This window comes from Mirounga angustirostris, unplaced genomic scaffold (assembly GCF_029215605.1).
Source record: "Mirounga angustirostris isolate CCGP_5_RB_7025 unplaced genomic scaffold, mMirAng1.0.hap1 SCAF_6, whole genome shotgun sequence".
Lineage (NCBI taxonomy): Eukaryota > Metazoa > Chordata > Mammalia > Carnivora > Phocidae > Mirounga > Mirounga angustirostris.
The window spans coordinates 48,463,197-48,476,969 of NW_026991714.1; the positions used below are offsets into that span (position 1 = coordinate 48,463,197).

The following is a 13,773-nucleotide window of genomic DNA, read 5'->3' on the forward strand; positions in this document are numbered from 1 at the left end:
CCAAGCTTTGGTGAGAGGTCAGGGCTTAAGCCCCAGGCTTGATGTTTTCTTCAGTCTAATAAATATTTTTTGTTGAGGGAGAAAGGGGGATATAAAGTGAATTGCAGGGCACCATGGATCAGGGAAGGTGTTTAAAGACTGGGCAAATGCACAGAGGGTAACAGGGAAAATTGCTTTTACTTCGCCTGTTTAAAGAATCATCTAGGCCACCAATGAGAGAATAGATAAATGATGGTGTATTCACAAAATGGAAACTGCACAGCAATTACAAAATAATAAACTGCTATGCACACAATATGCATGAGTTACACAGATGTAATTTTGAGCAAAAGAAATGAGACCAAAAAATACATATATGGCTCCATCTGTATCAAGTTCAAAAACAGGCAAAATAATACATCAGGATAGAGACTAGAATAGTGGTAACTGGGGAGCAGGGCAGGTATGGGTGGGAAAGAGGTTTTGGAAATGTTCTAGAATAAGGTCAGTGATGTATACATATATAAAAACTCATCAAACTGTACATTTCTGCGTATAACCACATACTTTGTGGCTCAATTTTTGAAGTCTTTAAAAAAAAAATGAACATGTCTTATCTATTGCTGCATAACAAATGACCTCAAAACCTAGCAACTTAAAACGACAAGCATTTATCATTTCACAGTTTCTGCGGGTCAGGAGTTTGGAAGGAGCTTAGCTGGGTGGGTCCAGCTCAGGGGCTTCTCAGAAGGTTTCAGTCAAGATGCTGGCAGGGGCTGCAGGATGATGCCCCACAGGGCTCTTGGGGGCTGGCTTCAGTGCCTCACCTTGTGGCCTTTTCCTTAGGACCACTTGGATGTCATCGCTACATGGCCGTGAGCTTTATCCAGATCGCGCATCTGAGAGAGAGCAAGATGAAGCCACATGTCGCTTATGATTTAGTCTTGGAGGCGGCACCCTCTTGCCATATTCTCCTCATTCGAAGCAGGTCACTGTGTCTCACCCTCGCTTGAGAGGAGAGGAATACAGCTCCTCTTGAAAGAGCATGGAGGATTTGTGGGTCTATTACAACAGCCTAGAACTACACAATGTGGTGCCCTCAAGTGTTTGAAGGTTTGGAAGTCCAGGGACAGGCTCTGGGGAGTCCCCTGTGGTAGGTGGAATAACAGCCCCCCAAGATGTGCATGTTCGAATCCCCAGAACCTGCAAATATGTTGTATTATGTAGCCAAGGGGAAGCAAGGTTGCTCATCAGCTGACCTTAAAGTAGGAGTAGGCTGGCTTATCCAGGTGGGCCCAGGGTAATCACAAGGGACCTTACCAGTGGAAAGAAGAGGTGGAAGAAGAATCAGGGTCAGAGATGCAGAATGAGGGAGACTTGGCTGGCCATTGCTGGCTTTGACCATGGAAGTGGCCATGAGCCAAGGGATGCAGGCACAGCCTCTAGAAGCTGAAAGAGACAAACAGATTCTCCTCTAGAGCCTCCAGAAGGAATGCAGGCCTGCCAACACCTTGACTTTCGCCCCATGAGACCCATTTTGGACCCAGCTTGCATTGTCCGTAAGCCATTAAATGTGTGGTAATCTGTTATGGCAGCAATAGGATGTGAGCAATCTACACCCACCCTTCTTTTTCCCATTTCTAAATCATTTTGCTTTCATCACATGCTATGATTATTGTCCTTATTTGTATATGGTCCATATTTTTAATAAACATGTTTACCATGTCTCCTTTAAAGCTATAAGCTCCTTGAGGGCAAGGCCTAGGTTTTGTTTTGGGTTTTGTTTGTTAAATGTATATCAGAAACCCAAGGGGCACCTGGGTGGCTCAGATGGTTAAGTGTCTGCCTTCGGCTCAGGTCGTGATCCCGGCATCCTGGGATTGAGCCCCGGCATTGGGCTCTGTGCTCAGCAGGGAGCCTGCTTCTCCCTCTCCCTCTGCCTTCTTGCCTGCCTATCTGCCTGCTTGTGATATCTCTCTCTGTGTGTCAAATAAATAAATAAAATCTTTAAAAAAAAAAAAAGAAAGAAACCTGATACATGGCTCATTATTATGTGGCCATTAAGAACGTGGTCAATTATTCACTAGATTGGCTAAAAGTCTAAGCAGCCAACTTAGCAAAGAGATGAAACAAGAAAGCTGGTGTGAAATAAAATATGGAATCCTACTGATTCCTCCTCCATTAAACTAAACCCGAAGAATCCACCAGATGACAGGAGAATTTATTGAGGTACTGTTTTCTCTGTATCTTTCTTTGCTCTCATTTCAAGCTAGTGGCCAAGTTAGGGGATTTGGGGCAGGACACAGAGCGGAGCAGTTGGAGGTCACCGGCTCATCCCACTCTTGAAAAGGCCTAAGGCCTTTGAAGGGATATGTCTCTTTTGGGTCGGGGGACAGGATACCATCAGGAGGGTGGGGCAGGTGGATCCCCAGAGCCCACGAAGGGGATGAAGTTCCTAGGAAAAACGGGGCCCTGAGTTCTGCCCAAGACAAGACCTCAAGGGAAGCAGTGCAGGCTAGACCCCAGGCCCAGGGGTCCCCCACTCACCCAAGACTCTTGGGTCTCGCCACCCTGCACATAGTGCAGGAACGAAGAACACAGAGGGAGAAGGTGCGTAGGGCCATGGGGGTCTCTGCTACAACCACACAGACAAGCAGCTGTTATCCTTGGGGCCTCCCCCCTCTTTGGACCTTGGAGACCTTTGCAGAACCAGGCAGAGTGGAGGGGGATCGGAAGGGAAGAGGGATGACCCTGAGAATGGCCAGGACAGAATTTCCCACTGATGCGGCAGGAAGGAGAAAGAGGACTTGGAGTCTGAACTATGGGGATCTAGAACAACAAAAAAAGTGACACTCTTGCACACTGAAGTTTGGGGCTGATATTCAAACCAGTGATACCTGCTTTGGCTTTAAACGAAGATTTTAATCTCCGGGTGGGGGTAGGCCTGGAGCAGGGTGGTAGGTCCGAGGGCCACAAGCCTTTGCCGTGCAGCTCGAAGTGTTGGGGCGGGGTGGGGGGCGGGGGTAGCCGGAGCTGCTGATGGGTTCCGCGGCGGCCCTAGGTTGGGAGCATGTCCTCCACCACATAGGGATGGAAGTACAGATAAATCAGATAGCAGCTCCAGAAGCCAAGGATGAAAAGGGTGGCCAGGCCTGATATGGAAGTTTTCTGCTGCTAGAGGGGGAGAGAGAGGCAGGAATAGGAGGCAAGGTCAGCTCAGTGGCCAGTGAGGCACCCCCCTCACCCCCTCCACGGGAGCCTCTGGGCAGCAGTCTCCTGGCTGGGGTCCCCAAGCCCTCCTGCCTGGTGCCATGTCCTCTACAACTGAGTGGATGAGGTGGGGGGGCAGAGTCTGCATGACCACAGGTGGGATGTGACACAAATGCAGCCTGAGCCCACTGCCTTTGGGATGATGGGGCACCCGGCTGAGACAAGGACTTCTTACGGGGGTCTACCTACCCCTGATTGTAGTTGTTCTTTAGGGCACACAACAAACATTTTTCCTGTAGAGGACAGAAACGGCACAAGAAAGATCATTTTTCCCTGGTCCAAGATGGCCAGCCTGCTGGGCACCTCATCGGGTCTTACTCTAGGAAAGGACAGAACAATACAGTGGTACTTGGGAGCAGGCACATCCAGGGGTTGGGTATTACTTGGGCATGGCTTCGAAATCTCCCCGGGCCTAGAGGGCAGGATCCCAGAGAGGGCTCCGGGCTAGGGAGGCATCCGGGGCCAGTAGAGGGGTGGAACCCATCCCTTCACTGCAAGAGGTAAGGGAGTGAGAGGACCCGGCGCGGGGGGAGGGGGGCATCAAGGAGCAGCAGGAGACTGGGGGGTAGCACCAGAGTAAGGGGGAGGGTAAGGCTTCACTTACGCAGCATGACCTGCATTGATGAAGGGAATCCAGAGGGTCCTTTTTTGGGTTTTCTAGTGCCATCATCTTCTTGTGAAGAGAAAGTGGTGTTCCATCAGCTCCATCCATCTTCTTGAGCCGGAGCTGTGGGTCTGTGTCTATTTTTCCTACCAGCCTGAGTTCCTGCTGTTCCTTTGGCCCTCTTCTAAGGGGACTGGGAATTCAGGGAGGGGCAGAGTTGGGGAAATAATTTCCAACATGACAAGGAGATAACCATAGCGTGGGTGGCCAGGGAAGACCTTGACCCCAAGCCACTGGGGTAACAGAAACCAAGACAGGACCGTGAAGAGTCTGAGAGTCCTCCAGACCTGAGGACACTTAGCAAAGTGAAGGGAGGAGATTCTTTAGGGATGAGGAGAGATGGGTGCAGGTTACACTTACAGCTTGCTGTTCTTCTGTATATTTATTAAAACATCCATCTTCTCATCCATATCCTTCTGCATTTCCTTCAAGAGAAAATTCAAAGCTAGAATGATCATCTTGAAGGGCTTTGGAAATCCTCTTCTCTTGCATCTCTCTGCCAACCACTCAGAGATGACCTCAGCATCCTCCTTCCTCAAGAATCCTCACTGGCCTTGGGGGATACATGCCTCCTCTTCCCTGCCCCTCCCCCATTCCATGATGAGGCCAAAGCACAGGCAGGGTCATCAGGGGCTCCTCCAAAGTCTCCAGAGGAGTCAGAGGACAGGAAATCTTTTCCCCTGATCCCACACTTAGATGAGACCATTATCTGCTTTGGCTCCATGCCTATAAAATGATGGAGCTGAGAAAATAAATCTTGGGACCCATCCCTCAAAGACACTTTTGACTCCAATGTTTTGACCCTTGCACCCAGATCCTGTGCATGTACATTTGCTTCTTCTTTAACCAGATTTCTGGCAGAAATGGTCAACATAAAAGAAACAGTAGCTCAAATGGCACCTCGTGTTTATCATTTACTAAGAACTGAAAGAAGAGTAAAATCCTCTTGGCGAGTTTAGATCTGTAAAATTGGATCTGGAAAACTTGGCACGGAAACAGTGGTCACAAGAGAATGTCTAAGATGGCAGATGTCATCACCGATCGTATCTGTTATGGACAAACACAGGGTTGGCTTGACCATTATAAAATATAAATGAAATATAATTTGCTTCAAAACATAATTTAATAAAAAAATGAAAGATTTGGCAAGACTTTACAGATCTGTGGTAGAAAACTGATCAAGGAATCATACTGTCTGGGTGGAGAGGATTTCAAAAATACCTTCTTGAAAAGCATTTTTAAGTGCTATACATTTTGAATAAAGTAGCTGTACTCGTAAATACAGCAAAAATATCCTTGAAGTGGAAATGCCCCCTGGGTTCAAATTATCAGAGTCAAAATGTCCCCCATTCTTAGAAGTCTCACTATTACTTCAAACTCATGTCCCAAAGTGATCTCCTTGTTTCCTCTTCTAAATCAGCTCTTTGCCACCTGTCCTTGTCATGGTCACCGCTTTCTTCTACCCATCTGGATTGCCTTTGGGGTCATGGATGCTTGCTTCTCCTTCATTCTCTTTGTTGCATCAGTCACCAAGAATATTATTTTTCCTTCGATGCATCTTTCAGATTTACTGTTTTCCTTCTGTTCCCACACCTGGTCCAGCGTCCCTCATCTTGAGTGGGGAAGTGGCTTCCTGCCTGATGTCTTGCTCCAGACGGCCCCCACCCCTGCTCTCCCGCCCGCCCTGCCCGGGGCCACCTGCAAACAGCTGCCCGCTCAGCCTTTCTGAAGTGCTGCCTCTAGCATGTTCTTTGATTAAGAATCTCCAGAGATCTCTTACTGTTTACACAACCAAGTCCCAACCTGTCTGCCTGTCTTTCAAAAGCCTTCATTATCTACTGCCTTTGTGCCCATTCTATTTTATTTCTCACAGCTTCCCCAGATGATCCCACTTGCATGACTGATCTCCCCACTGACCGTGATACACTTCACGTTCATCCTGCTTCCATGCTGTGCGCAAGCTGTTCCCTGTGCCCAAAATAGCCTCCTTTGTGCCTTTCAATCCCCAGTCCTGCCCACTAACAAAACACTGTGTTTGCATCTTTTTTTGTTTTAAAGATTTTATTTATTTATTTATTTGAGAGAGAGAGAGAGAGAGAAACAGCATGAGAGAGGATAGGGTCAGAGGGAGAAGCAGGCTCCCTGCCGAGCCAGGAGCCTGATGTGGGACTCGATCCCAGGACTCCGGGATCATGACCTGAGCCAAAGGCAGTCGCTTAACCAACTGAGCCACCCAGGCGCCCACTGTGTTTGCATCTTAATATAGAAATAATACACGCCCTTTGTAGAAAATTTGGACAATATAGAGGAACATAAAAGAACAAATTAATCTCATCACGTAGCAATAATTGCTATTAACCCTTTTGGTGTATTTCTTTCTAGTCTTTTTTCTAAATATTTACTTAGTTGGTTTTTTTTTTTTTTCACTTAACTGAGATCAGCCTGTATAGATTACTTATATCTTGCTTTTTCACTTCTCATTATAAGCATCCTATTTTTTTATTTATTTTTTATTTTATTTTATTTTTTAACTTTTTTTTTTTTTTTTTTTGTGAGAGAGAGAATGAGAGACAGAGAGCATGAGAGGGAGGAGGGTCAGAGGGAGAAGCAGACTCCCTGCTGAGCAGGGAGCCCGATGCGGGACTCGATCCCGGGACTCCAGGATCATGACCTGAGCCGAAGGCAGTCGCTTAACCAACTGAGCCACCCAGGCGCCCAGCATCCTATTTTTTTAAATAAGCTTTTTATTTTGAAATATTTTGGGTTCTACTGAGAGTTGCAAGGACAGTACAAAGAGTTCCCATATACCTTTTACTCAGTTTCCCCTTAATGTTAACATCTAACTCAACCATGGCATTGCTCTTATTATTTTTTATTTTTTTAAAGATTTTATTTATTTATTTGAGACAGAGAATGAGATAGAGCATGAGAGGGTCAGAGGGAGAAGCAGACTCCCTGCCGAGCAGGCAGCCCGATGCGGGACTCGATCCAGGGACTCCAGGATCATGACCTGAGCCAAAGGCAGTCGCTTAACCAACTGAGCCACCCAGGCACCCTATTATTTTTTTTAAAGTAGGCTCGATGCCCAACATGAGGCTCAAACTCATAACTCTGAGACTGAGTCACGTGCTCTGCCGACTGAACCAGTCAGGTACACCTGTAAGAATTCTTTCTAAACACTGTTTCCAATAGTTCCTAGTTTTCATTCTATGGATATACCCTAATTTATATGGCTATTCTTCTACTGTTGAAAACCGTGGATTCCAGGCACCTGGGTGGCTAAGTTGTTAAGTGTCTGCCTTCAGCTCAGGTCATGATCCCAGGGTCCTGGGATCGAGTCCCACATCGGGCTCCCTGCTCCACGGGAAGCCTGCTTCTCCCTCTCCCACTCCCCCTGCTTGTGTTCCTGCTCTATCTCTCTGTCAAATAAATAAAATAAAATCTTAAAAAAAAAAAAAGAAAACCGTGGATTCCAAAGTTTTGCTATTATAAATAATCCTGTGATGAACATCTTTTTACGTATACCCATGCTAGTATTTCTGATTATTCTCACAGGTTAAATTGTGAGAAGAGGAATTGATAAGTCAAGGGGTTTGATCTTTTTTGATACCTATTATCTAATTCCCTTCCAATGTTGTACTAACCTACACTCTGATCAGCAGTATAAGAGCATTTCTGCATTGTTCTATAATTGTCATAAGTTAAAATTTCGCTTATTTGGTCGCCTGGGTGGCTCAGTCGGTTAAGTGTCTGACTCTTGAGTTTAGCTCCGGTCATGATCTCAGGGTCCTGGGCTGGAACCCTGCGTCAGGGTTCAACTCTCCCTCTCTCTCCATGCCCTCCCCCCAGTGTTGTACACCCACGCTCTCTCTCTCAAATACGTAATTAAAATCTTAAAAATTTCACTTAGTTGAATGTGACAATGACCTAAGAATTGTTTTCATTTGGCATTTAATTGATTATGCACAAGGTAAACGTTTTAAATATATGTGTTGCTTTTTAGTTGTATTCTCTTTTGTGGTTTGTTCATACCCTTTGCCCATTTTCCTATTTGGTTCTTATTGATTTGTGTGAGCTTTATATGTTACAGATAAAAAACTTTTATAGATGTTTATTGTATTTGTAGAAAATTATTTCCCCCAAATTGTTGTTTGTTTTTTAATTCTATTTATGGTAACTTCCTGTTACGATTTTTAAATTTTTATATTGTTAAATGTATCAATATTTCCTTTGTGATTTCTTCTGTTGTATTTAGACCATCCAGTTAAATATTTATATATAATTTATTCTTATTGGGTTTCATTATTTAAATTCACTTTATGGACTATTTCAGTTTTTACAATATTAACTGAATTAAGTTTATCTTCATATAATCCAGCAATGTTCTTAATATGAATACATAATCCTTTTCTTCTCACTAACACTTTAAAAATCATCTTTATTATCTTTTAAATTTTATGGAACTGCGGTTCCCAACCTTGAGTGTGCATTGGAATCACCTGGTGATCTTTAAACATACTGATGCCTGGACCTCATCTCAACAGGCTCGGATTTCATTGTTCTGGGGTGCAGCCTGGGTAGAAGGTCAAAGCCACAATACAGGTGATTGCGCTGTGCAGCCAAGGTTAATAGCTACAGCTAAAGTGTTTAGGATCTGGCTGTTATCCAGGGGAAAGCATCAGAATCGCTTTGAGAGTTTTAAGCAACTGTGGCCCACCCTGGAGATTTTTATTCAGTCCATCTGGGCCAGGGACTGGGTATACTGATTTTTAAATCCTCCCAGGTATCCCTGGTGGAGATGTTGTTACAGGGTTATCTACACTGGTTTTGTTCATTTGGCTAGTTATCTAGACAAGATTATTGTGGCTTTGTATGAATTTTATATATCTGACGGGGGGTAGTACCCCCTTGTAACTCTTCAAAATTTAAAGATACCTGCCTTTGCCTATTTATGCTTCCACATCAGTGGTTCTCAAATTTTCATCTGGGGAATGTGAAAAAAATCCAAGGGTCTAAGCCCCCTCCAAATAGGACCTGGGCTCTATTTTATTTATGCTCCAGGAAATTCCAACACACATCAAGGTTTGAGAACCACTATTCTAGAGTCTAGATGGTCCTCTTAGTAATTGTTGAGTTCAAAACTAATCTTATTGGGCTTTTGGTTAGATTTGCATTAAGCTTCCAACGTAGCCTTCAAAGCTCACCTTAAGATTCACTTTCTTTGTAAGGATTTGTCTGGTTACCCCAGCCCACATTCATTCCTTATTTCTCCAGACTCCTAATTAACTCCAATTATCATGTAGCTTGGTACTTGCTATTTCCCTCTTTCCAGAGAGTTTGGCTCTTCCTACTAGACTGTAAGTGGCTACAGGGCAGGGTCTAGCATCTCCTTCTGTATTTTCTAGTATGGTACCGGCCCATGGAAAGGGCTCAGTAAATGCTCACCTTCATAATCTCCACGAATTCCTGGAGTTTATCAAAATCCTTGTCCATTACGCCCTTTATCTAATGAAGAAGAAAGGCACAGCACATATTACGACATTGGAGCCGTCTCAGTGGCATTTTAAAAAAGGCAGCAGCTGATCCTCTGGAATGAGCTGGATAAAGCTCAAGGAATGGACGTGTCGTGGCCTATCTAAGCCTTTTCTTCCCACGGAGTCTACGAAGGGATGAGGATACATGTAGCATGAAGCCTCCCACTCCCCACCAGCCTTGGCGGGGCTTAGATCTAGCTACTGCGAGGCTTCTGAGTGGAGCTCAGAGCTCAGACCACAGCTTCCTGTACACCTCCTTGCTTACGCACTCCCTCTCTTCATGAGTTTGCCATAGGTGGTTCCATCCAAGAAGCAACAAGAAAGTTCCTTCTCTGTGGTATAATCAAGGGGGGGGTGGGGTAAGGAGAATGGAACTGATCTGTGACTGTCCCCACTTTCCTGTCAGTCCCTCTCACTCTGTCACTAAGGTTCTATCTCTTCAACCTTCAGTGTGACACCTTAGAGAGTTCTTGGCGTTGAAAACCTGGGTTTAAGCATCAAACAAATAAGAACTAGATATCCTAAGCTGCACAGCACCGAAACACTGAAGGAGATCAGGCTGAGTCAGGTTGAGGCTTTTTCCATGCAATTCCTGATTCCCCTCACTATTCAGAGTCCAGCACTGCATTTTCCTGGGTGCTACCCTTTTCCTCCAGGTCCTGAAAAGTCTCACCCTGTTACCTGTTTGATCTCATCCATTTTTTCCTTGAGCTCTTCCCTCACCTCCCTGAGTTCATTCTGGGGAAATAAAACAGGGAAGAGAAGGAGTAAGGAAATGTCTTGGATGGAAGGAAGATCCTGGGGCAATCCTAATGAGGAGGAACAGAGAGATGGCTCCCGCTAGGGGGGAAGGAAAAGATGCTGTTAAGAAAATGGAAGAGTGGGACATGGAGACATCATATGCCACCCAATAAGATGCACTGAAGGGCATGCCTTTTTTCCGTGATGTGACCCCCAAAAATGTGCAGCCAAGTCTAATCATCGGGGAGCATCAGACCACCCAAATGAAGGGTCAGTCTGCAAAATAAATGACCTATAATCCTCATAAATGACAATGTCCCAAAAAACAAAGGTTCAAGGGCTATTCCAGATGGAAGGAAGCTAAAGGGACATGGAATCTAGAGACCATGTGTGGGCCTGGATTGGATCCCACATCAAAACAGTTGTTTTTCTTGTTAGGAAAGACCTTAGTGGAACAATTGGTACAAATAGACTAGTACTGAATCAATGTTCATGTCCTGACTTTGATATTTTGATCACTGTACTGTGGTTATGTAAGAGATTGTTCTTGTTTTTAGACAGTATACACTGAAATTTGAGAGAAACATGCTCCCAGATGATTCCTATATTATGAAATATATATGAAACCTATATTATACATATGTGTGTGTGTGAATGTATATATATAGAGAGAGAGAGCGGGAGAGAGAGAGAGAGAACCCTGATCAAATGTCAACATTTGGGAAATCTGAGTGAAAGGTACACTAGAATTCATTGCCCAATTTTTTGAAAATTTTCCATAAGTCTGAAATTAGTTCAAAATACAGAGTTAAAACAAAACAAAAAGCTGCGGAGGGAGTAAAGCCATGGGTCCTGGGGCAAAGCCCCAGACGCCAGCAGGGGACCTGCCCCAGCCGTGGGTGGGGGGCCCACATCTCGACTGTGCTCTGCCGCCCCCGCCCCCTGGGCTGGCACACCTACTCTTAGCTGGTGCGTCCCTCCTGGTTTGGTAAACGGCCCTTCTTGTTTTACTCCTTTGTAGTCATATGTCTGTTGGTGGGAAGCAGAAACACAGAACATTGGAAATCGCAGGTGTGGGGTGGACGAGGCAGGAGAGATCCCCCTGAGGTTCCGTTCCTCCTTTCGGGCTGGGGCGGAGGTGAGAGTTGGTGGCCCCGCCTAAGAAGCAGTTCCTGCCACCTTCTCCTCTCACTCGGAGCTCATCACCTCATCACGCCACTGCCCTCCTGGCCCCCTGAACAGCCAAGCCCATTCCTGCCTCGGGGACTTTGCATGCGCTCCTTCCTCCGCCCACAGCGCCCTTCCTCAGGCTTCATGCTGAGCCCAGGGCCCTGCCTCCCTATTTTAATTCTCTGCCTAGCAGGTGACACTACTGAGTTTTCCTTATTTATTCTGTGTCACATTAGTTACTAGTGTGAAGTTCTGTGAGAGCTGAGAGCTTGTCTCTCTCGCGTGTATTCCTCAGCACCTGGGACAGGTCTTGGCCACCAGGAACAGCAAATGACCCCTGACTCCAAGTCACCTCCCCACGGGTCTCAGGCCTGGCTGCCGGCATGGCCTCAAAAAAGCTTCTTACTTTGGTCGGCTCTGGCTTCAGTTCCAAGCACACTGCCTTATAGTTCTTGTTCTGTGGAGGGAGGAGGTTGGCAGTCCACCGCCTGTCAGGCATCAGGACTGGGGAGGAGGGGGATCACACTAGCCCTCTCGAGAGGCCCCCCATCCACCCCTGCCTGTCCTCCTGCACCTGACCTCAGCGCCCGCCCCCCCACAGGACCTGAGTCAAGACACCCCAGACCTTGTCAGCTTATCTTCCTTTTCTGAGCACGCACCTGCCCGGTCCTCAGGCCTCCTTCTCCCTGCTGGGGGCCTGAGCAGGGAAAGCCCTTGGAGATAACTTTATGGAAACCGTGTGGGTATTATTTCAGGAGCTCAGGCTTTGGAGACAGACGGACTCACACCCTAACCTCAGCTGCTTGTGGCTGTGCCACCCGGGAGGTTATTTACTCCCTCTGAGCCCCCATTTCTCATCTGCAAATCGGGGGCACGAATCGTATCATCTAACATGGTGCTTGTGTGCCATGGACGTGCCCTTCAGTGGGGCCTGGCATGGGCCCGGCCGGGGACGCGGCTCCGGGGGTGGCTAGAGGTGCTGGGGCTATTACGTTGCTCTTTGTCCTGCAGGGAGTCAGCAGAGGCCTCTTTCCTTCCCGCCCCCAGGCCACGGATTAGTCCCACCCTCCTTCCGGGCTGAGAGGCCACTTGGAGCTCAGAGCAGAGAAAAAAAAGCCAAGAAGGATTCATCAGAGAGCTCTCTGTACCCCCCACCCCCACCCCACGGCCCCGGCCAGCAGGAACTCGGAGAGGCCCCACATTGTCGAGCAGTGTTTCTCCTTTACCAGGCTCGTTTTCTTTAGTTCTGCCTTCTTGGCCGACATGATGGAGGAGGCCAGAGTGTTCTTTAACTTCCCAACCTCCCCACAATGGGCCCCTGTGACCAGGCCACTGTCCTATGCAGATTACAGGCCAAGGTAAGGGCAGGATGACCACGTCTCTGTGTGCGGAACAGCTGAGGTCACAATGCCCAGGTCCCGCCTACTGGTGGGGAGTGTCACCACAGCTTCGAGCCGAGGGGGCCTCAGCCACTGTGTGAGGGACAGGGCGGGTTCTGAAGCCACGAGGTTTCCCTCCTGCAAGGGGGAGACGGGCGCTCCTGCAGAACCCCCTGCTGAGGACTGGCCTCGTGCGGAAGGCACACCTCACCAGAAGTAAAAGCTGCTGTCTCCTCTCCCAGCGGGACTTACCTACCAGGAGGTATCTGCCCCAAACTGCTGGTTCTCCCCCAAGTCTGCACGAGGTTCTGCCCTGATGTCCCCATGTGGACAGACGCTTCCTTGGCTCCGGAGCTGTCTTGGGTTGAGACCCCACGAAGTCCCTCTGGTTCAAGGTGCATGTACCGTGCTAACCTGGGGGGGGCGGGGTGAGGGGGTGCCAACCCTAGCAGGATGGCTTCTGACACCCTGGGCCACCTGCATGGCTGGCCCTGCCCCTCTCCCCTGCACCACCCCAGTCACATCCCTCGGGTCCTCTATCATCCTGCAAGAGGGTTGGAGCAAGAAGCAAAGCGTGGACAGTGCTGACGATGAGAAACGTCTGGGGGTGAGGAGGATACTGAGGCCATTCTGACGGGGGGTTGTAATTTGTGCCTGAAGAGTCCAAGGATCCTGGCCTCTCGTGGGACCTAAAAATCAATCAGCATCCGGCTTGCGAGCCTAATTTCTCTTTTCTTGGTATTCTTGGGCATTCTACCTCCTCCCCTCTCATTTCAAGGACCAGCTGCAATCAAAACGGCCAACGTGCGAATTCTGAGGACAGACAGCCCAGGGGCGCAGAAAGGGCCGCAAATCGCATGGGCAGCTGGGCCCTTGCCCTCCCGCTCACACACCGCGAGCACCTGTCCCTCCCAGAGGCTGGATCGCGGGCACCTCCCCGGCAGCCATGGCATTTCTCAGGGGCTTGTAACAGAGCCCCCCACCTGCTGACGGCCGTTGCTCATAGTCCCATCACAACCAAAGGAAGAAGTGTCTA

At 47.6% G+C, this 13,773-nt stretch overlaps 1 protein-coding gene across 1 annotated transcript; it reads right to left on the reverse strand.

The window, feature by feature from the left end:
- Positions 1–2,302: 2,302 nt before the first annotated feature.
- Positions 2,303–12,623, reverse strand: TEX35 (testis expressed 35). The gene is made up of 9 exons (XM_045876401.1): positions 12,585–12,623; positions 11,765–11,815; positions 11,149–11,217; positions 10,129–10,185; positions 9,359–9,418; positions 4,274–4,338; positions 3,854–4,046; positions 3,439–3,482; positions 2,303–2,354 (listed from the first exon to the last, which is right to left on the reverse strand). The coding sequence occupies exons 1-9, from the start codon at positions 12,621–12,623 to the stop codon at positions 2,303–2,305; spliced, it is 630 nt and encodes a 209-aa protein (XP_045732357.1).
- Between the last annotated feature and the right edge of the window lie 1,150 nt (positions 12,624–13,773).

Bases quoted from the DNA above. Each gene is read 5' to 3' on its own strand.
- TEX35 (XM_045876401.1), bottom strand. From the start codon at position 12,623: ATGTCGGCCAAGAAGGCAGAACTAAAGAAAACGAGCCTG. The intron at 11,816-12,584 runs GTAAAGGAGAAA...CTCCCTCCACAG, and splicing joins AACTAAAGAAAACGAGCCTG to AACAAGAACTATAAGGCAGT. The intron at 4,339-9,358 runs GTGAGCATTTAC...TTTCTCTTGAAG, and splicing joins AATTCGTGGAGATTATGAAG to GAAATGCAGAAGGATATGGA.